This window comes from Nuphar pumila, chromosome 13 (genome assembly GCF_984573655.1).
Source record: "Nuphar pumila chromosome 13, dmNupPumi1.hap1.1, whole genome shotgun sequence".
Taxonomy (NCBI): Eukaryota; Viridiplantae; Streptophyta; class Magnoliopsida; order Nymphaeales; family Nymphaeaceae; genus Nuphar; species Nuphar pumila.
The window spans coordinates 70,795,678-70,818,902 of record NC_143261.1 but is presented as its reverse complement, the minus strand read 5'-3'; the positions used below and the strand labels follow the sequence as shown (position 1 = coordinate 70,818,902).

Sequence of the window (23,225 nt, the reverse complement as noted above, 5' to 3'; positions counted from 1 at the left end):
CACAAGTTTCCACCCCCAAACCGCCGAACAGACAGAGAGAATAAACGACATGCTAGAGGAATACCTGCGGCACTTTGTCAGTGCCAACCAAAGGGATTGGGTTGATTTACTTGATGCGGCTCAATTCTGCTACAACCTTCAAAAGAGCGAGTCATCCGGCCATAGTCCATTTGAAGTCGCAACTAGACAACAGCCACAGACTCCGCACTCCCTTACTGCGCGAGGACGTGGAAAAACACCTTATGCATACAAGTTTGTCAGGAACTGGCAAGATCAGACAGAGTTGGCGAAGGCATATCTAAACAAGGCAATCAAGCGCATGAAGAAATGGGCAGATGAGAAGCGTCGCCCAGTAGAATTTCGAGTTGGAGACAAAGTGTTGGCCAAGCTCTTTCCTGACCGCACAACTATCTTTTGGGGCCACCACCGAGGCCTTATTCGCAAGTATGATGGCCCCTTCACCATTATCAAACGTGTGGAAAACTTGGCGTACCGGCTGAACTTGCCAGCAAACTTTCAAGTGCACCCGATATTCCATATATGTAACCTGAAGCCATTCCACGAAGATGAAGGAGATCCTCAACGGAGCATGCCTCAACGTGCTCCGATCCCGCAGCGAGCTCCTTCAACAGTTAGTGTACCAGGCAGAGATCCAGATATCATCCTCAACCATTCCAACAACTATCTAGGGGAAGTCAAAAAGTACTTAGTGCAGTGGAAAGGATTTCCAGAATGTGAAGCCACCTGGGAGAAAGCCAGCAGCATGTTTCTGCATCGACAGCTTGTAGAAGGCTACCATGAACAATTGGCGTCGAGGACGGCGCCAACTTAGGCGGGGGAGCGTGTTCCGGACCGCCATGTTTTTCACCTTTTTGCTCTGATGTATAGACCTCTTTGGCACTCTAGAGTGCCCCACAAGGCCTTACGGCCTAAGAATCCCGTGTATTCGGACCCTCTCTTCCCCTCTTGATGTACTTTGCTTTCAAGTATCTATAAAGAAGCTTTTTGCATCTTTCTCTCTCTTTGTGCTTGTGCATACGCGTACTCTTGCTTTCGCTCGTGCGCGTGTGTTGTGCGTTGCTTGTGCGCTTAAAAGGCCTGCCTTCGGTGTGTGTGATTGCCCGAAGCTACGTCACGGGGGCCTTCGCTTCCCAGCCCGTGATAAGGGGAAGGGGATGCGTATTGCAAGGGGAGGCTTGGGCTGATCCAAGTGGCAGCCCACCCCAGCCATATGCCCCTCAGGTTAATTATTAACCTGCCCTTGAAAGGTTGGTAATTAACCAAATACCAAAAAGTGGGCAATAATGCCCCTAAGTTTTCAAAAAATCCCATCAAGATCCCTAAGACATTTTAACGTTGTTTTTATCTTTTAATTACAGCCCTAACCCCATTTCTTAGATAATCTATTTAGGTTGGGTTTGGATCTAATTGACCCAAATATGAACCCTTGGATCTTGTTATTTTGATTTCAAAATATGAAAAAGTATGACCTTTTATGTTGTGAAATTTTAGTTCATTGTGGGCTGTAAATTCTGAAACTCTAAAAAACCTACTTACATGCCAATCACAAAAACTCATTCTGTTAAACAAACCTTGTCGTCCACATCCATAAGGTTTGATCTACACACACAAAAAAAAATCTAAAAATATACAAAAAGTTTGAGTTGTATTCAATAGTTCCATGCCTTTAATAGGACCAAATAATATAATACCTGCCCAAAGTGCAAAATGATGTATTTTTTTCAAATAACTCAACATCCTCCATCACTGAAGAAATCAATAATGAGAATATTTTTAGCTATTTTATTTAACTAAATAAAGGTTAACTTTTATTTTGATATTTACACTCCTAGGATCAGAGATCTAGTCGGGCTGGCTCTCACTGCTGTACTTACAGTCAGTATACCCACAACATAAAACTCTGTGGGCTTACCCCTTGCCTTCAGGGAGTCACCATACTTCGCCTTGGGCAAGTGGTGCATGAGATTTGAACCTATCACCTAAGTAGCCTAGGCCCCATTCCACTATGTCAAATCCTTTTGGAGGGGGTTAACTTAATGATTTCAGGAGTAAGAGTATCCTTGAAGCATAAATAAAAGAAAGTGGTTACATGTAAAAACAAAAATGTTGAGCTTTTTCTATAAAAGCAGATAGGAGGCTTTTTGTAACTTGCACCTCTCGACTTGATCTTATCGACTGCATGTGTAATGCCCCCATCAGGCCTTTGACGATTAACGTATAAGTGGAAAAAGAGCAATCAGGGAAGAAAAGCAGCAGTTTTGTAAGTCATAAATACCAAGACAGTTAAACTGAGGATATTATATATTAGGTAGAGACTAATGAGGCTTTAGGCATTATGGGATCATGTGATGTGATATAGAAAATCACCATTTGATGAAAGAATTTAATTTAAGAGGTTTTATTTACACCATCAATGGTGATTTTCAATATCATTTGATCCAAGACATTGTTGGTGCTCTAGGGTTTTATTTACAACTGCAGTTAAGAGCTTTGACTAGTATTCGTTGTGTTTTCCAACTTCAGTTATTGAAACGGGTCAACCTAGGAAAAACCCTAGCATCACCCATCGTATTTTGACAGGTGGACGTCCAGTTGATAAAACCCTTGAAATCTTTCCTGCACATTGAGAAGAACATCTAGCTTCAACCTTATGGCAAGGAACTTCCCTTCCCCCCCGTGGGTTTTGAACTCGTGTTTGATTTGAGGCACAAGTTCCTCGTGTGGACAAAGTGGTCCTGTGCGGAGCTTGTACTGCATTCTAATTAGTGGGACAAAGTGGTCCAAGAAAAAACCGCTTTCTTCCCTGCTATTATATCTTAAAACAGCTAGAGTGGGGGCATGCCAGTTGCACCCGCTGGGGTGTGACTGGCACGTTCTGGACAGAACGCTGCCCAGATGTTGTGCGTTCAGTGCATCAAACGCACCCTAATGTATGGGAATCACATCCAAAGTCCCACCAACTGAACCATTTTAGTTGGATTGGTTCAGCCCTTCCTGTCATCAGATGGATCAAATGGCAGGTTATGTTAAGCAGCACAACCAAGTCCAATAACATCCAAACCCTTCAAAAGACAATTTCATTGTTTTTTGTTTAAACCAGTACCAGAAGCCATAAGCTTGAGTATATTGGTGGTAGATAAAGGAGACCGTAAACCCGCTCGTAGTACCAGGAACCTTAGTTCACGTATATCGCGAAAGGTTCGCGCGGTACAGAGACAACTTGTCCTATTAGATACCAGTTGAAGTGACCTCGCAGATTTATAGAGCTTTCGAGAAAATTCAGAAAACTTAGTTTTAAAATCTTGATATGTGTGGTGCTTGATAGATTTGGACTCTTGCTTCTTCGTAAATTATAAGTCAAGGTTCTGCAAAAGGATTCTACGAATCCTGCCATGAACTCGAACACTAAGATGAGTTAGGGTTCCCGTAACCCCGACCAATCTGAGTCTATGGCCATAATTGCACCTAAGAACATCGAAAAATTGCTCAGAGGCTCTCAAGAATTGTGATTCGAATTCTTCAATCATTACACGAATGCAAAATTGAATCAGTTAGAAGAATGAAAAACAGATCTCAAAGAAACAGATTTTGATGAAGCAGATCAAAAAGAGGAGGAAGAAAAAGAGGACAAAGTTCAGCACGTGAAAATGAACAAAGGCAAGGGAATAGCACGCGAAGTCCCATACAAATATGCCCTTGCTTTGGAAGAAATAGAAAATTTCAATGTCGTCTTGAGAGCGATAATGCAGCAAATGCAACAAAAGTTCTTGGAGAATGATGCTCAATTAAGACAGTTCAAGAAGAGTCACAGGTAGAATGTCCAGAATGTACAACCTAAGAGGGTTAAGTATATTAAGCTTCCAGAGGCCGCTGTCAGGATCACGAATGTTCAACTCAATGAATACGAGGAGCAGGTCCAAAATTTAAAAGAGGAATTGAGAAACATAACCCGACAAATAAGGAATGTCAAAGGAGAAAGAATGCCCTATGAAATTTTGGACTTTATTCTAGGTCAAGATAATGAGCCTCTGGGACCCCCCCCCCGAAAGTTCTCAAAATTCAATGAGATAGGAAATCTGGAGACTCATGTTGCTTTGTCCCTGGATACTTGTTCTGACAGTCTTAACAATGACCGAGCTCTAATCTGATTGTTCTTGAGAAGCATTGAGAGGGAAGCCTTGTCCTGGTTCTCAACTCTATATATCCACAAAATTAGACAATTTCATAACCTCATCAATTTGTTCATCGAGCGCTTTTTATGCAAAATAGATGCTCTGCCCATGATCAAAGTTCTACGATCTTAAGCAGAAGAAAGATGAGGACACTCAAAACTTCATCAACCAATGGAGATCAGTGTACCATTGTATGAAGGATCCCATCACAGAGTCCCATGCCATTAAACTGATTGTGAACAATTTCAACCAACCATCGAAAGGACTTCTGGCCACCCAAAAGTGCAACATTTTCAAGTGTCTTGTAGATGTGGCTAGTTGGATGGAGTCCAAACACAAGATAGGAATGTACGAGGGTTTGATAGTCAAATCTGGGAGCAATAGAGACTTTGGGCCCAAAAAAAATGAACTCAAGATCCAAGTCAGTATCGTCAACCTGAAAAAAGCAAGGGGCAATTTGGACATCACCAGAATCAACAAAAACCCCAAGAACAGTAAAGGTCACAGGGAGAGCAGAAGCCAAAGTTATAGAGTTCTAATTGGAACCCTAATTGGACCAAAGAACAAAAGTTGACCCTATTCTGTCAATCCCTCATCGAAGTCATGGAGTCATTATTGAAAGCCCAAATGATCAGGTTACCAAAGATTCTTAATCCCCCGACACTCAATGGGATATATCCCACCAAGTTCTGTAAGTTTTAAGGGTTGCAGAACATGGCATTGAAAGATGTATCAACCTAAGGCACCTCATTCAGGATTTGTTGGACAAAGGTGATCTCAAACTCTTTAGAAGGGATGAGCAAACCACAAGAAACGAGGACATGGGTGTTTGCACCAGTCCATTCCTGGATCATGAACAAAATAACAATCTTAAAGAAGTGGTAATCACCAATCCAAGAGAGCAGTCACCTTAGTCTGTTGGCCACAGACGGTCACACATTATGGTGCTACCACAAGTCTTTATCAATAAAGAAAACAAGAGAAAATATCACCTAGTTCTAAGATGAACCACAACGCCAGTCATCAAGGTGGGATACACTGTGCAAGAAGAACAAAAAAGTCAGAAGGAAGTCAATGTTGTTTGTTTGGATTAGTCAATAGGGGAGATTTATGAACCAACCCATGAGAGTAGTATCCAACAAAAGGTGTCATGGTACTACCATTTATCACTATTTTCTTGGATTGAGCAAAAAGAGTTTATCATCTCACCCGATCCGAACGTCTATACCAACCAGAGTACCTCAGAAAGAAAGCTCCACCTTTTCCCCTTCAGATGAGATCTCGTCCGCTATAACTTCTCAAAGTCGAAGTCCAAACTGCTCCAACTAAGGCAGAACCTCCAAAGAAAGGGCAATATGACATAAAAAATCATTTGTCCAAGATTACTGCATCGATCACCATATTGAAACTCATAAGAGTATCCGCGGAACACTGAAAAGCAGTTGAAGACATCTTAAAGAAAGTCAGAGTTCCTTCATCAACAGAGCCAAAAAGTCTAATAGCCTTGGTGTCCCAAGTCATAACCCAGGTGCCCATCTCATTCTCTGAAGTTGACTCTCCAAAGTTTGTGTTCCCATACACCAAGGCGCTACACATTATTGTCCAAATCAAGAGATTCTCTATCCCCCACTGCCTGGTTGATAGAGGAGGGGGTTTGAACATTTGTCTGTATTTGATCACCTGGAAGCTCAACATAACCCATTTAGAGATCAGAGGCAATTGCATCTGAATCAGTGGATACGATAGGAATGTGACTTCAACTCTGGGGACAGTAATACTTGATGTAAACATCAAGTCAATCTCTCATTAAACCTTGTTCTATGTAATGGACGTACTAGCTTCCTATAACCTCCTCTTGGGGCGACCATAGATTTATGACCTTAAGGCAGTTCCCTCAACCTATCATCAATGCATAAAAATTCTTTGGAAAGATCAGGTCATTGTAATTTTTACTGATGATAAAACCATCTAATTGGCTCAATACATAATTCCTTGGCTTGATGTGTCAATGGATATCCCCTCCATCTGGGAGAAAGGAGAAAGTTTATCCGTCGCCATAGAATCTAGTATAAGCAAGACATCCAAAGTGGCCACCATTGATTGTTCTAAGCGGTCCAAATTCCTCAAGCTGTCAAAGAGAATTGATGATTCAAATATCAGAAAATGTCAGTAGTATCCAGAGTTTGCCAGATTCCTAAAAAGATGATTAATGATGCCAACACTTTAAGGAGTTGGGGAAGAACAACCAAGGAGTTCAAACTCTCATACAAGTATCCAAGACAAACTTAGGTGAAGGCCTAGGGTATGATAAAAAAGAAAAAGGAAAGGCAATAATCCAAAAGCAAATAGATTCTCCCTAATTTGTCAGAGGGAAAGTTCTAAACCCCAAAGAAGATCTGAATGCCATTCCAACTGAATCAAGCCTCGTGGGTCTGTTATCTTTATTTTAGGATGTTAATCTTCACAATAGTCTTATAGCCATCTTGAAACCAGAAAAAGTTAGGAAGAGGGCCCACAAATTCAAGATCATACCCATCTGATCCTACCCTGGTCCATTCATAAATAGATCTTTTTCACAAGAAAAATTAGAATGGGAAAATGGGGCCAGGATCCAAGGCACAACAAGAAGATTGGATTCACATATTGGTGACGGTTTGCCTTCGTTAAATGAAACTTTGAAAGAGATGAATCACAACAGTCCTAAGATCATTATTACCAACAAGACTCCAACTATTCTCTTTGGCCAAAATCCAAAAAATGCACCACCCCCACTCATCGAGAGGTAGTATCCTAAAGCAACAATCCATGTGCTTGTGATCAAAATAAACAAAGTCCAAAGTTTGGCTCTATATCTTCAGAAGTCCTAGTTCTTGACACTGTCACTGTATCTCGCCATCTACTGTTCAACATGCCAGTTACCTGAAATTCCTTTAAAGGGCTAGACTCATGAAAGCCTGATAGGTACATAGCAATTTACGAGAATTATAACATTAAAACTATCATAATGGAATACAGTTATTCAGAAATAATAAAACATGCTATAAAATTCATGCAACTTATGAATATTCAACAATAACATTCAAATCATGCTCATAATCATTTTGAATTAACAAAACATAATTTCAGTATAATCTATGAGAGTAAAAAGGTCTTTATTTCACTTATTACCATTTACCCCGAGGATGTGAGGGATGATCATCGCAAACAACTGCAACATCACAAGAGTATATTATTCTCATAAGTTATATTTTACTTGGGTGCTTGACTGAAGCGGATCCACAACGGGGGATCAATGACTAAGAAGAAAACCTGCTATGGCGTAACATTCAGTATATAATACATCCAGAATTGGCTGTAGTAGTTGTGGATCTATCACCTATGACACATTTGATAGCCTGATCTCCTAACTAATAAGTGACTAGAGACCAATAGAGACACCATCACTCTCGAAAAGTTACAACAAAGGTCACTTAAGGTTGTACCCCTTACCCTCTCTAAGGTAAGTCAAACACTGAATGCGTTTGTTAAATTAAGGCTTGTTTATTACAATATCGATGTCTGCTATACTTAAACATCATAGGGCTCAATAGCCCAAGTACCTTTTCAGGGTACGAATATGTCTCAACCTTTTATAACCCAATCATTATACTGGGGGTTTAAACCAAACAAGCATCTTGCTTGCAAAAGCGATGACCAGCGTTAATTACAGTAGCGGAGCAAGGGGTGGGCATGGGTGGGCGGTCGCCCACCCCAAAATTAGAAACCGGAAAAAAAAATTCGTACAAGTGTCAGGTATAATATCAGTAATAGTTTTTTGCACATTATCCAATAATTTTGTTACTTTACCTTATATTTTTACATACATTAGCTTAAAAGAGTCTTTGATTAGCCCATAAATGAATTGATTCAGACGTAAATTCACACGGGTATGGACTGTAGTCCGACCTGTATGCAGCCTTAGACTCTCTCGTTCGCTCTCTCTATATGTCTCTCTCCCTCTGCCACCAAGGACGAAATAGAACAGGAGAAGACGACCATCTCTCTCTCTCTGAAACCGATGGCCTACACCATCAATTTTCGGCGTCTAGATGAAGGGCTGAGAGACCAAAATAGCAACAAGCGGAAGAGATCCGCTGCCGACGACGGTGGTCAGCCCCTCGCCATGGAGATCGATGACCACCCATCTTTGAAGAGGGCAGCCCTCCCTTCCGCCGAGGACCCGGACAGACCCACCTTCGGCAAGCCCACCTACGATGGAGTCATCGCCAGGAACTTCTGGCATTGTCCCTGAGACCCGAAGTCTGCCCACCCAACGAAAAACTTCTGGCTCCGCCACTGGTTAATTATGTGTATATTTTTATTCCATAAACGAGAGTGCCTTGCGCCTCCCACTAGGTTTACAACAACCCCTTGCTCCTCAGAAGCGATTACCCGTACATGCATGCTAGTGCATGCCTTATAGTACAATAATACACATCACTATTAAAAATTTATAAACTAGTTCCTTAAACTTTAGGCTCCAACATGAGCAATAGACATTTCATGCATAACATCTATCTTTTCAGAATGTAGCATCATAGGTATTGCTTCTCAACCTCCTTTAGTCGGTTCCAGAGAATGCCTAATCACTAACCTAAGGTGGACTCTATCTAATAGCCAAACTAGCTGAAAAACAAACAAGGCCAAAGAGTGAAAATCACGAATCCCAAGAAAAAAGAGTTTTTGTCATACCTCTAGGCTTGGTGATTCCGCTTAAAGTTATTACCCGACCGTAGGTTTAGATTGCAGTCTTGAGAAACAAAAGAGCCAAAGTGGTTGCACGCAAAAAAGTTAGAAAGAACAAAAAGAGTCACACGTGAAAGAATGGGAAAATTGTACAAAATCATGTGTAACAAGGAGGATAATAGTTGTGAAAAAAAGTAGAAAAGCGAACTGGCTTAAGGTGAACCTAAACTTGTCTCCAATGTTCTCTTTCCCAAAGGCATAAGAAGATCCCGAGGTACTTTCCATGTTTTAGAAGCAAATTGAGTCCTAATATCTAAAAAGTCCAAATGTGGCAGCCAGTAGCACAAATATCCCATTATGGACCCTTATAACTAGTTATCTCTTAACCTTAGTCTAGGATCCAATAAGGAGGATGATGGTGAATGCCAAGCTATTTCTTCCACATCAATGATAATTTTAAAAAAGGAAAAGAAAGTCAAAATGGTAAAATTTGAAATCTCATAAAAAAGGCACTTTGATTTGAGGCAACCAGAGGCACTAAATGCACACACAAAATCACGAGTTTTGTAAAAATGGCATTCAAAACTAAAAGTTTATGTTCCCTAGCCAGATGATAGGCTTATGTGGAAAACAATTACTCTACTATACGAGAAAGGGTGCCGTTCCCTGCATATCCCTATGCTCAGAAGTCACATGTGTCCATATCACTCGTTCATTCAAGCATGCAAAAAGAAAAGAGAAGTCAAAGAGGTGCATCACATCATATTGCAATCACGCATAATATCATGTTCCTGAGACACCCCTTGGTTGTCCCCGGCTCCTTCCACCGACCTGCTACTGGCTTGGACTCCTCGAGGGTCTTTGCTCACCATCCTCTAAGTGGACCCACGTGCTTTTATGCCTCTAGTTGATGAGGAAGCCTCTGGGTGATCGACATCCGTCCGAACAGGTAATGGTGGCCTCCCTAGGGATAACCCGCTACCGGTGTGGATGCCAATCCGTTGAGTTGGTCTATCTCCTTGTTGGAATAAGCCAACAACTTCTCTGTGTATGCACGAAGCATTTCGGTGAGGTCCAACTCTCGAAGTACGAACCGCAGCTTCTGGCGATACTCTAACTGCTTGCCTTTCTGCAAAATTTTTCAAAACGCAGTGCCAAAGTCCTCAAAAACATTTTGTCATTTGTCAAAAAAGGGTCTAAATTTCTAAAGAAAAAAGTGGGTCTATAAGACCAAACATGGTATGATCTCAATATCTAGTGTTGAAGACTACATTTCAAAACTTGAAAAGGAAAAGAGAGTGACGATGGTACCTCAAAGGCAATAGTGGCTTGCAGTTGTATGCAACTGCTTTACCCTCCTCAAAGGCAACACATCTCGAGCATTTTGGGCCTCTTCCAGTGCAGCTCCTCTATAGTGCCTCGAGCTCCCTAGGCCTCCTCCAGCGCAACAGTCCGCTTAGACAAAGCATCCTCCAGGCTATGAATCCGCACCACGTACACTTCTCTTTCCTTCTGTTGGAAAAGTCGACCAAGTTAATAGGTCAGCCCAGGGTCGAGCGGCAAAGCAAAAGAGAAAAGGAAAGTGACAAGAGAAAAAACAAAAGTACCTCAAGAAGGCTTTGAACCAGGTACAAACCCAAGTCAAGGACACTGCCGAGTTGGCTCTTCTCCCTTCGTTCGCTTAGGACGATCTCGACGAAGCCTCGATAGTTCGCCAATCAGCTCCTCATAAGAGAAGACATCAGGATCAACCTCTAGTTCTCTCTCGAGAAGGCTCTGCCAAAAGCTAATGTGTCATCTGTGCTGCAGCCGCTGCCTCTGCTCCCTCCTGGCATATCCTATGGCAAAGTAGGTCAAACTGCACTGAGGCATACCACCTCAAGTACTCAGCATCGTCTTGGGGTCACTCCCAAGGTGATGTCTGTAGCACCCAAGCTCCGCGAACCTTCCAAGCGTTTTCAACTCCCATAATCTTCTCGCCTCTCCGACTCGTACCAAGGAGAAGTGTAAATCCTCTTCCAGGCCCATGCTATTGGGACACTCTGTTGGATACCGAACTGCCTCATCACCCTATCTGGATAGTAAAGCTCTTCCATCCGATTGAATAAGAGACCATAGGGGGCACAGTCTAACAGGAGGGCAGCTCCCAAAGACTCCTCCTCCTCTATGGTGTAGGGTCCATGCCACCCGAGAAGAAAAAGAGCAAGTAGAGGAAAGTCAAAAGCAAAAAAGAGACATCGAGAAGCACTGCACTCAAGAATCAAAAGAAAAAGAAGAGAGAAATTTGTAGCTTGGAATGATACAATGAGTCAATCGCCGTCCTGAGAATCGACTGTGAATGCTCTCCCTTAGAATGATGAGCTGGCCACCAAGCCAACCTGGGGTGACCAAAAGGAAGTGAAACGATCACCTTACTAACAGGGATCCGTGTATATCCCCACAACTGAGAATGCCCGAAAAGAAAAAGTCAGGAGCAGTCAAAAGACGACCAAAAAAAAACAAAGTCTTAAAGAAAAAATAAAAGTGCATACCTTGAGGAGAAGATTGCAGCCTATCAAAGCATCTGCGATCTTCCTCAACACAAACTGGCTGAAGTAGTGGTATGAGTGAGCTAGCATATTGTTGCACCAGTCATATTGGCTCGGCTCTACTACGAACTCCAAGTACTTAAGAGGCACCCGTGCCCTATCGCCTGAAGAGAAAAGAATGACACCCATCAAGTACAGGAGATAGGTCGATATGCAAACAAAAAGAGAATGGCGAACGCCATGCGCTAAAACTACAAACTCCTTTCGTAGCCAGCTCATCGGTACCTTGCTGTCTGAAGGAGGTGGACATCCAAAAGTCTCCTGAAAAAGTTTGGTCAGATGCTCGTCAGAAGTCATAATAGGATCGAGACCCATTGGGAGGCCCAACAAGTGATAGACGTCATTGTGGGTAATGGTTATCTCACCCCAAGGAAAATGAAAGGTGTTGCCTTTGGCCTCAACCTTTCGAGTAAAGCCAGGATCAACTTACAGTTGGCTAGGAACATGCCACACCGAGCCAGGAAGCCAAAACCGATCTCGTTCATGGAAGCCATCAGCTCAGCATTCCAGACCAACCCACGGTTGCTCATTTTGAGTGTAACATGCAATCATGGCGCTCAAGAAACCCAATTTCTCTCGGGCATTTCACTAAAAACCAAACCTGTTGTGCATCACCCAATTCCCTGCATTTACCATACATATCAACAAAAGCACTACAGGCAAACACATCCGAACCGAAACCCATCTTCAAAGAAAGACAATGAATGAAAATTCCCAACACAATTTCATCCAAAGCTGCAGATGCTTTAAGAATTATAGCAACGGAAGTACAATCTGGCTCGGTACCTGCTCGTCTCATCCGACTAAAGAGATCTACCGAGGCCCAACAATCCCCACCGTGCACATATCCAGCCATCATAGAGTTCCACGATATGGCATCTCGATCGGGCATCAGTTCAAAAACAGAATTCGCAGCCCCCATCAAACAAAATTGAGCGTAGCCAGCAACAAGCGTGTTCCAAGATACGAGATCACGTTCAGGCATTCTGTCGAACACTTGGCGTGCGTACGCGATATTAGAAGTTTTGACATACATGCTGATCAAGCAAATTGTAAACGAAGGTTGTGGGGTTGAAACCTGAGGTGATCATGTCGCGTGGGCCTCTTAACCTGCTTCTGCTGATTGGTGGTGTGTGATTTCTTGAAGCAGGCGGGAGCATGTCTTGTGGGGAATGGTTAGAGTGGTGAGAGTAGCAGAAATGAAGGAGATGGGGAGTCTTTGGAAGGAAATATGGGGAATAACAGTGGAGGGGAGTGATACTGCAATTGCCATCAATCATCGCTTCAAGATTTTTTTTCTTTTTTCTGGAATGAAAGAAATAAATCAGAAAATTAACCACCAAAGGAGAACCATCTCCTTCACCTTGGCATCGCCCCCCCCCCCCACTTTTAACATGCCGAATATGCCCTTGCATATTATTATTCGATAGCAGCGCAGGATCCCGTAATTTGCAGTGCAAATGGATCATATTTGATCGAACCTAGATCCGAATTGAACATATTACTATTCGATATAGATGTTAAAAATAAAATCTATATTTATATTTGGACCAGATTCCAACTTATACAATCCGACGAATTTTCTTGATTCAGGTTCAAATTCTAGTCAATATTTTCTGTCGGATCTATGTCAGGATCCAAATCAAAATCCAACCCAACCCGCTTGTACTTTTCACATGTAAGATCCCAATGATCCATTTCGGATTTAGTTTCAGATTCAAGCTCCGTTTGCCCAAATATTTCGATTTTCAATCGAACCTTATCATTATCCAGATTGTACCGACACGTTTGCACTCTTTAACCGTCATGTCCAGAATAACTTGTTCGTCATAGATAATCTTTACTACGGGTAATTTCGTAAATTTTGCTAATTTCCCGCCACAAGCATCTGGCGCCAAAACTTTGCGCCTCTCTTCTCAGCTATAAAAGGCAAGTGAGAAACAGGGCGAGAGAGAGTGGGGGGGAAAGAGACGGTAAAAGAGAGATAGGGAGATAGAGAGAAATAATAGGAGGGAGAGTGGAATTAAGGGAAGCTCACAAGTGCGTCAATGGCACCCCTTCTCACTGCAGTGTCATCTGGGACGGCAGCGCCAAGCACATCATCACCGCCGGCCCCGACTCCACCATCATCATCCATCCATACCCCTCTCCTCTTCTGTGGCGATTCTTCAGCATAACGCCACCGTGACGGCACTCGCCATCAGCCCCAATTCCTCCTCCCGATCTGTCAAGCTCTTCGCTTTTCCAGGTATATCCTGACCATCGAACATCCAATTGCATGTTTCGCCTCTTTTTAGGGTTTCCTTTTCCTTCTTGTATGATCTGTTTTCTCTTTTTTGTGTTTTTTTTCTCAATCTGTTATTTTCTTTTTCATTTCTTTCTTGAGCAAACCGTGTTTGCCCTTGATACGGAGAAATGCAAGAAGCGTGATTTCTGGAATTATGATAGTTTGGCTCTAAATTTATTTCGGTGCTTTTTATGTTTTTTTTGTCAAATTAATGCTTGCGTGTGTTGTTGCGCGAGTTTTCTTCTCCATATTTTGCCTGGGGAAACTGTGTCCGGGAGTGGAGACAACATCACCATCCTGGCGACATATAGCACCGGGGCTAGGACCCTCACCCTCAGGACCTATGCTGGGCTTTGGTTCACGAAAGGGATAGTGCTCATGGGAGTCGGACCCCGACTTCCTGTCTGACAGCCGAGGCCCGCTCCAACTACGCTATGTTTTTGGTTGTTGTAGAGAAATTTGGGTTTGTAGATCTGGGGAGAATGCCAGATGATTTTGTTTAATCTTTCGAATATCCTTAATTAACATATTCTGTATTTTTTGTAAGGTTTTCGCTCATGCGTTTTGTTAATAAAGAATGGTACTTGAAAGAACATGAAGATGAACATTAGTGCTTTTTTTTTGTTGTATTATAGAGTTTTTCATTCAATGTGATGCTATTTAAATACGGATTCTTCACATAGAGCTTGTAGCTTAATGGTGTAAACTACTTCATAAGATGGGGTTTTGTAATGTGAAGAAAAATAACTACTCTCAAATCACCATTGCAACGCTTAGTTGGTTTTTCTTAGTTGGCTGGCCTTTCGATTCGTAGAGTATGTTCTGCCCATAAGAGGACCAAAAGTGCAATTTGGGAAAACAAGCCCTTGGCACACATGAGAATTCATAGTCCCTGAGCAATCTGTTTTCTCTTGAATTTATATGCAACTTTACAAAGTCATAGCTTTCACAATATTGTTTTATGAATATGGTTCGTGATTCAAGCTCGACTCAAGTGGCAACCATTGATCTCTTAGCTTCATGTTTGAAATATATGTTCCTATTCAACTTTGGTCATGTTTTAAAATGCATTTTAGTCTCTGTTTGGAAGCCTTGCATTGAGATGGAAACACCATTTTTATTTGTTGCCAAAACCACAATAAGATGCTTTGGACACCTGCCATTCTCTTGTTTTCCATATATGTGGTTTGGACAATGCAGCATGCTAATTTCATGAAGTGGATGGCCAAGAGCGTCCTTTTTTGTTTTGGGGATTAAACTAATTTCACCCATTGACAAAAGCGTGCAACAGAGGAAGGCCTAGTTGCTCATGGCGCGTTTGACTGTGCGTCCTGCATGTCAGGTGCGAAGCTGGTACAGTGAAACACGGGATGTGCAGAGCACTGGAACAACGCCCCCCTACGGGACATGATTTTTTCGTTCCAACCCTCCTCCCCCTGGAACAATGTGGACGAAGATGAGGGGACAAGGGACGGCTTTAAAAAATAATAAATAAATAAATAAATAAAAATGTCCTGTAGAACTGTAAGAACAATGCCCTGTTTATGCTAGATAGTGTGTTCTGTCCAACCTTGAATAAGGAGTCAAACTCCCTGATGGGCTTTATAGACAATTAACCACAAGTCTGAACTGTTGACTGTTGTGGGGCCAACAAGTCAGGTGTCAACTGATCAAGCTAACTCATGGTCATGCCTGTGGTGTGGCTGACTTTTCTAGGGCCTTATGGATTGGTTAACCGGTGGTTTCTTCTCTGTTCGAGACAAACTTTTACCAGTCACATATCGTTCTCTGGAAAACAAAATGTGGGTTGAGAAAAATCTTACAATAAATTGAATAAATTTTTTGTTGAGAAAAATTTAAGAAAAATCTGTATATTATTGCAAAAGAAAAAATAGGTATATTTGTTGTGTAAATATAGTGTTACATTCTGTTAAATCCTAATATTTCAAGATAAGTGATGTTTTGAAAATATCTTATTCTTTTCGGGAACATATCGGTATAGGCTCATGAGGGTGTCATGGCGAGACTTGTGGGTTGGCACCTCAAATTGTTTGGGTTTTCAGCCTTGTTCAGTTGTAGCTTTGGGTGCCAGTAGGTCCGAAACAAAATATTGCTTCAATTTGGCTGCCAAAAACGGACGATTCCCTGAAGTCCTGTGTTAGTGTTTATGTATGTAGCAGCAAGCTGTTTGATCATCCTGTTTCCCTTTTCCCCTGGTGGGGAATTTGGCCACTATTGTAATGAGGTAGATAGGAATTGCAACCTTAGGCCCCTGTGATGATGACTGCTGTGTGCTTCAAACTTGTTGGGACCTATGTCTCTTCTAACAGGGCACTGCAAACTTGGACACGACTTTCTTTTTTAGTGTCTGGTGAAGTCAATCTGAGGTTTATTTTTGTTCAAAGGTAGATTTAACCCTAATCAAGTTCATTTTTTTCTATATTATATATTACATACATAAATGTACATACATATGCTTATATATGTATATGTATATGTATCTATATATATGTATATATACAAGTTCATTTTTATCTATATTATATACATAAATGTGCATACTGGCGAGTCCTGGGGGGTGTGGTTATGAAAAAAAAGGTCAGGAAAAGGGGGGTCCCCCCAACTCTCTCTCTCTCTCTCCATCTCTCTCTCTCCATTGCAAGGCTGGCGAGGCCACCAGTGACCAACGAGGTCACCGACGACCGGGCACAATTCTCTCTCTCTCTCTCTCTCTCCCCCCCCTTTTCTTCTTTCTTCCCTTTCTTTTTCCTTCTTCATTCTTCTTCTTTTTGGTTTTTCTTCTTTTTTGTTTTTCTTTCCCTTCTTTGTTCTTCTCTCTGTCTCTCCCTCTTCATTTTTTTGTGCTAGCCGTCCATCAAGCCCTGTGATGGATGGCCAACACAATTGCGCATGTAGCTGTGCACCTAAAGGTTGTCAGCTACTACTTATATATATATATATAAAGTAGTAGCTCACAACACAACTATATGGGCCGTCCATCACTGCCTTGATGAATGACCCGCTCAAAAACAGGCAAAAATGCACAAAAACAGAGTTTTTGTGCATTTTTTTTCACTTTTATTGTGCCCGTCCATCATAGGAGTGATGAACGGCCCTTAGAGTTGCGCAGGTGGCATGCACCTAAGGATTGCACATCTACCATGCACTATATATATATATATATATATATATATATATATATATATATATATATATATATATATATATATATATAGAGAGAGAGAGAGAGAGAGAGAGAGAGAGAGAGAGAGAGAGAGTAATGGGTCCTTGCTAAATGGAACATACTAAATGAGTTTTTCAGGCTTTTGTTTGATTTATTTTTAAATTTCTCTTGAAGTGTTCGACTCCGACACATGGGGTGGGTTTTTATAAGGTTCCAAAAATCAATGGCCCAAATTCTTTGTGTATTTTCGAGGCTCCAAATATCATTTTTTTCATCGAAAACACATAATCCATGTGTGAATTCTTTGTAAATCAACCATGCCCAACACATTTATGGGGTCAGAACTGCAAAAAAAACACCGGAAGAGCAGAAAAACCCATTTAGCATGTAACATTTAGCGCCTGCCCATTTATTTTTCTCTCTACGTGGGTAGGTGCTAAACGAAATATGAATGATACATGCTAAATGAGTTTTTCTGCTCTTCCGGTACTTTTTTTTTTTGCAGATCTGACCACATGAATGTGTTGAGCATGGTCGATTCACGAGGAATCTACAAATGAATCATGTGTCATTGATGAAAAACATGATATTTGGAGCCTAAAAAATTTACAAAGATTTTAGGCTGTTGATTTTTCGAACCTATTAAAAACTCACTCATGTGTAGGAATCAAATACTTCAAGAGCTGATCCCTATAAAATCAAGTACATAAATCAATTTTAGCATGTATCATTTAGCTTATTTAATTTAGCACCTACCCATTACTATATATATACTCTCCGCACCCGCACACCCAAGTTTTTTTTAAAGTGTCGCACCCTTATCCACACACGCACTTATGTGACATAAGTTGGTATTAGGGGTGTCAATGAGTCAGATTTACCCGGACCCGACCCAAACCAAATCCTATAGGGTCTGGTTACAGTGACAAATAAGAACTGATTAAAACCCTGGTCCAGACCCGAAGGTCAGATTAATACATGGATCCAGGTATAGTTTGTAAAATTTTATACCAGACTCGGGCCGGACCGAGTTCTGATTAAAACTTGCAATTTTTCATTGTAAAAATGATAAAAACTATTATTTTACCAGGTATGGTCCGGGTCTGGTTCATGTAGTTTTTATCGGGTCTGGGTATAATTTCTCTTATAGTAAATCTGATTAGACCCAGGATCAAACTGATACAATACCCAAAATTCTGGTTCAAGTCTGGTTTCACCTGGGTCCGAACCAAACCCGACCGGTTGACACTCATAGTTAGGACATGTTTTATGTTGCTTGGAATCAACTACCATTTGTTTGTCTAACTTGGATTAAGTAACGGATTTGTTTTGTGATTGCTTATGCTCCTCAGATGTTATGCTTCAGTTTTCTTCTCCCCGTTTCTCACATTTGGGTCTTTCCTTTGCAGGTGGGGAATTTGAGCGTGATGTTTCTAGGTTCAGCCTACCCATCTGTTCCCTTGCTTTTAACAAGTCTGGCAGTTTATTAGCTGCTGCTGGTGATGATGATGGCATCAAGCTGATAGCCACAATTGGTGGTTCAATAGTCAGTGTGCTGAAGGGACACAAAGGTCCTGTGACAAGTCTTTCTTTTGATCCCAAGGATGAGTACTTGGCATCTATCGATGAGTTTGATACTGTTATTTTTTGGGAGCTTTCTTCAGGGAAATCAATAAACGTCCTTGAGAAAAAGGCACCAAACAATGGCTTGGACATGACTGTTTTGAACGGGCTAAGCTGGAGGCCTGATGGTGAGATGCTTGCTGTTCCTGGGCTGAAAAATGAAGTGGTAATGTATGACAGAGATACTGCCGAGAAACTGTTTCCCTTGAAAGGAGGCCATACTGAACAAGTCACTTTCTCGTCTTGGTCACCCAACGGAAATTACTTAGCTGCTTGTGGGTTTGACAAACAGGTACTCATTTGGGATGTGGAGCAGAAGCAGGACATTGATAACCGGAAATTTGCTGTATATCCTGGAAACCTAAGTAAAATGGGTTGGCGGTGATTGATGTTATGGGTAAATTTGGTGTGTGGGAGAGTGCTGTGCCTCCTCATATTAAGTCCCCAGTGGAAGGTGCTCTTAGTATGCGTTCAAGCATTGATGAGCTTTTTGCACCTGATGAGGAAGATAATCATGATGCTCATAATTCTGGTACTCTAGATCAGATTGGTGGGGATGGTGATGATTTGAATTCTCCAGTTGACAAGAAGTGTTTGCACAGGAAAACCTATAGCAAAGATGATTCAGATGAAAATAACAGCATTCATATTGGGTTGTATCCACCGAGCGAGTCTCGTCTGAGGATGGGAAGTGAGGAATGTAATGAAATGGTGGTCTTCAACAAATGCACAAATAACTCACAAACAAGTGTCTATTGGAGACACTACAAGCATGACCCTTGAAAGGGTATAAAAGGAAGAACACTTGAAAAATAAATAATACTTTATTCATGAACAAAATGCTTAAGAAGCATGGTAATATACATTGAAGGGGTTCACCCCTATATATACAAAAAAGTGGGAGAGAAAAGAGACGTTGGATTCCAACGTCTCTTAGTCCAACAGCATTTATTATTATAGCTGTTGGACTATAGTCCAACAGCATTTATTATAAGCTATTTGCACAGTCAAGTTCCAACAGGGGATCAAATATCTAGTTTCTATTAAACTAGATGCTAAAAAAGAAAATAAAGAAAAATAGAAAAAGAAAATAATAAAAGAAAATATAATAATATTAAATAATATATATATATATATATATATATATATATATATATATATATATATATATATATATATATATATTACAGTTTACATTTTAACACTCCCCCTTAAACTTACGGTACAATGAGCGAAAGTTTGTCTAAGAGGAAGTGAAATCTGAGAGCAGCGAGAGGCTTGGTGAAGAAGTCTGCTAATTGATATTCTGATGTAACATATGGCAGATCAATGGTTCCATGTAAGTATTCCTCTCTGACATAGTGACAGTCCATCTCAATGTGTTTAGTGCGCTCATGGAATGTCCGGTTGCTTGCAATGTAGATCGCACTTTTGTTGTCACAACACATCTTTGAAGCTTGCGTTGCTTTAGCTCCCATATCCGCCAGCAATCGTCTGAGCCAAACAACCTCCATAGTGGTGGTTGTCATGGCTCTGTATTCAGCTTCGGTGGAGGAAAGAGAGACTTTCTGCTGCTTCTTGCACTTTCACGAAATTAAGGTTTCACCTAGGAACACACAAAAACCAGTAGTTGAGTGTCTATTATTGGGATCACTTCCCCAGTCAGCATCAGTATATGCAATTAAATTTAATGAAGATGAAGCAGACAAGAAGAGTCCTCGTGAAAGAGAGGATTTTAAGTATCTAATAATACGCAAAATCGCTCCCATGTGTACGGAGGTGGGAGCATGCTGAAACTGACTGACTGTATGAACCGCATGAGTTATATCTGGCCTAGTAATGAAAAGATAAGAAAGAGCTCCAACAAGCTTTCTATAAGGAGTAAGATCATCAAGAAGTTCTCCATCATCAATTTTCATTTTAACATTGACCACTTCTGGAGTGTCTACTTTCTTATCATCTGTAATTCCAGACCTGGAAACGATATCAAGAGCAAATTTAGATTGAGATATCAAATACCCCCGAGGGGAATAAGCAACTTCAATGCCTAAAAAATATCTTAATAAACCTAAGTCAGTCATTTCAAAGTGAGTTTTAAGAAGAGATTTGATATTTGCAACTCCCTGTTTGTCTCCTCCGGTGATGATCATATCGTCCACATAGAGAAGAAGAATAATGATGCCTGCATCAGATTTCTTAACAAACAAAGCAATGTCAGTTAAACAAGGTTGAAAATCAATATCAAGCATAACATGACTAAATCGGTCATACCAGGCTTTTGGAGCTTGTTTAAGACCATAAAGAGCTTTTTCTAGACGAAGAGCTTTACTCTTAGGGATACTAATACCAGGTGGGGCTTCCATGTATACTTCTTCAACGAGATTCCCATTCAAGAAAGCATTTTTGACATCTAATTGAAAGATAGGCCATGTTCTAATGGAGGCCAAGGCTATTAAAGTTCTAACAGTGGTCATACGGGCCACAGGAGCAAATGTTTCTTCATAATCGATGCCATACTCTTGAGCATATCCTTTTGCTACTAAACGAGCCTTATATCTTTCCAGGGTTCCATCACTTTTGGTTTTGACTTTGTATACCCACCTACAACCTATAGGTTTCTTACCCGGAGGAATATCTTGTATCGTCCAAGTATTGGCCTTTTCTAGTGCATCCAATTCTATTTTCATGGCTTCTATCCATTCTATATGATTTTTTGCTTGAGAATAGGATGATGGTTCAACATTTGATTGTATTAATGTAATGGCGGCCCTATACGTGGGTGAAAAAGATTCATAAGACACAAATTTTTCTGGAGGTTTAGAGATTCTAGACGTTCTTCTCGGTGAGACTTCAGAGTATTTTTGTAATGCACATGGAAGATTTTGCTCTCTACGTCTTGAATATTGTAGACTAACATCCCTATGGATTTGCTCTTCATTATCATCATTTTCAATAACAATAGGACTTTGATCATTGTCAAGGTCACATCCAACATCACATTCATTGGATTTTGAAGTTGGATCAATTAAAAACGAGTATTCAGTGACATTCTTGGATTTTTCAAATTCAAAGAAGCTTTCTTTTTCCAAAAAAGATACATTTCTTGACACATATAATTTGTCATTTTGAAAATCGAAACACCTGTAGCCTTTTTGATTATCAGCATATCCTAAAAAGGCACATGGGATTGCACGAGGAGAGAGTTTGTCATTTCTGTTGGTGAAAACAAAACATTTGCATCCAAAGACTCTTAATCTAGAATAATCTGGAGTTAAATTAACAAGCTTTTCTATTGGAGTTGTATTTTTAATGAGAAAGATGACATCCTATTAATGAGGTAGGTGGCAGTTAGGACCGCTTCAGCCCAAAAACTTTTTGGAACTTGATTTGCAATTAACAATGTCCTAGTAGTTTCCATAATGTGCCGATGTTTGCGTTCGGCTAGGCCATTCTGTTGTGGAGTGTGTGGACATGATCTTTGATGTGTAATACCATGTAAATTGAGATAGTCTTTGAATTCGTTGGACATAAATTCTCCCCCTGAATCAGTGCGAAAAACAGAAATATCATTTTGAAACTTATTTTTAACCATTTTATGAAATATTTGGAAGTTAGCAAAGACATCAGATTTATGTTTAAGAAAATAAATCCAAGTATGTCTAGAAAAGTCATCAACAAAAATGACATAGTATGTATAACCACCTTTGGAAATAACTAGTGCGGGGCCCCAAACATCCGAATGTATTAACTCAAGTGGCCGTGAGGAAACAAAAGTTCTACTAAGAAATGGTAACCTTTTCATTTTGCCAAGAATGCAGTCTTTACAAGAAAAATTTTCAGAATTACAAAATTTTTCCAAACTTGGAAAATATTGAATTTTAGACATATGAGGATGGCCAAGCCTTTTGTGCCATAAATCTAATTCTAATTTCTGAATATTATAACAAAATGCATTCTTGGGTAATTCCAAAAAGTCCATGTAATAAAGTCCTCCTTCTCTATGGCCTTCCCCAATCAGCTTCCCTGACTGGCGATCCTGTACCCAACAACCATGAGAAGAGAAAGAGATATTACATCCATAATCAGATATTTGCGAGACAGATAAGAGATTCAAATTAAGTTTAGGGATATATCTAACTTCTGGGATAAAAAATCTTTTGGATTTTTGAAGATTTTCAAAACATCCTATTCCTTTTACTTCGAGAGATGTGCCATCGGCTGTAAAAACCTTTGACACACTTGAGTTATTTTTAAGACATTCGGATAGACTATTAACATTTGGGGTCATATGAAAAAAAACACCAGAATCTAAAAGCCAAGGAAAGTTACCTGGACCGGAGAAAGATGCAACTGCCGCTCCAGTTGAGGCTTCGGTTGAGGAGGATACCCCTTTGAGAAGAGGTTGAAGGATTTCCATCAGTTGAGCCATAGACACAGGTGCATCTTGATCTTTTGACTCAGATTCAACAGATGCAACTCTTTTTTCTTCTCTTCTTTTTAACTTTGGACATTGAGGCCTATAGTGCCCCGGTTCATGACAATGATGACAAATAACTTTTCTTTTATCAAAGTCGCCATTTTGCCTTCCAAAATGAGGCGGCTTGTAAGTACGAGTATGATTTCCC

The 23,225-nt window shown here is 40.7% G+C and overlaps 1 protein-coding gene and 1 long non-coding RNA gene across 2 annotated transcripts; one reads left to right on the top strand and one right to left on the bottom strand.

The window, feature by feature from the left end:
- Window positions 1-9,543: 9,543 nt before the first annotated feature.
- LOC149818653 (uncharacterized) lies at window positions 9,544-11,218 on the bottom strand. Its single transcript, XR_016427384.1, has 3 exons — window positions 10,526-11,218; window positions 10,230-10,430; window positions 9,544-10,047 (listed from the first exon to the last, which is right to left on the bottom strand). It is a non-coding gene; the product is annotated as an uncharacterized LOC149818653 (long non-coding RNA).
- Window positions 11,219-11,785: 567 nt separating this feature from the next.
- Window positions 11,786-19,311, top strand: LOC149818652 (protein ENHANCER OF LHP1 1-like). Its single transcript, XM_089986268.1, has 4 exons — window positions 11,786-12,027; window positions 12,657-12,768; window positions 13,487-13,754; window positions 18,387-19,311. Exons 1-4 carry the CDS (start codon window positions 11,786-11,788, stop codon window positions 18,983-18,985), a joined length of 1,221 nt encoding a protein of 406 aa, XP_089842394.1. The 3' UTR covers window positions 18,986-19,311.
- Window positions 19,312-23,225: the final 3,914 nt, after the last annotated feature.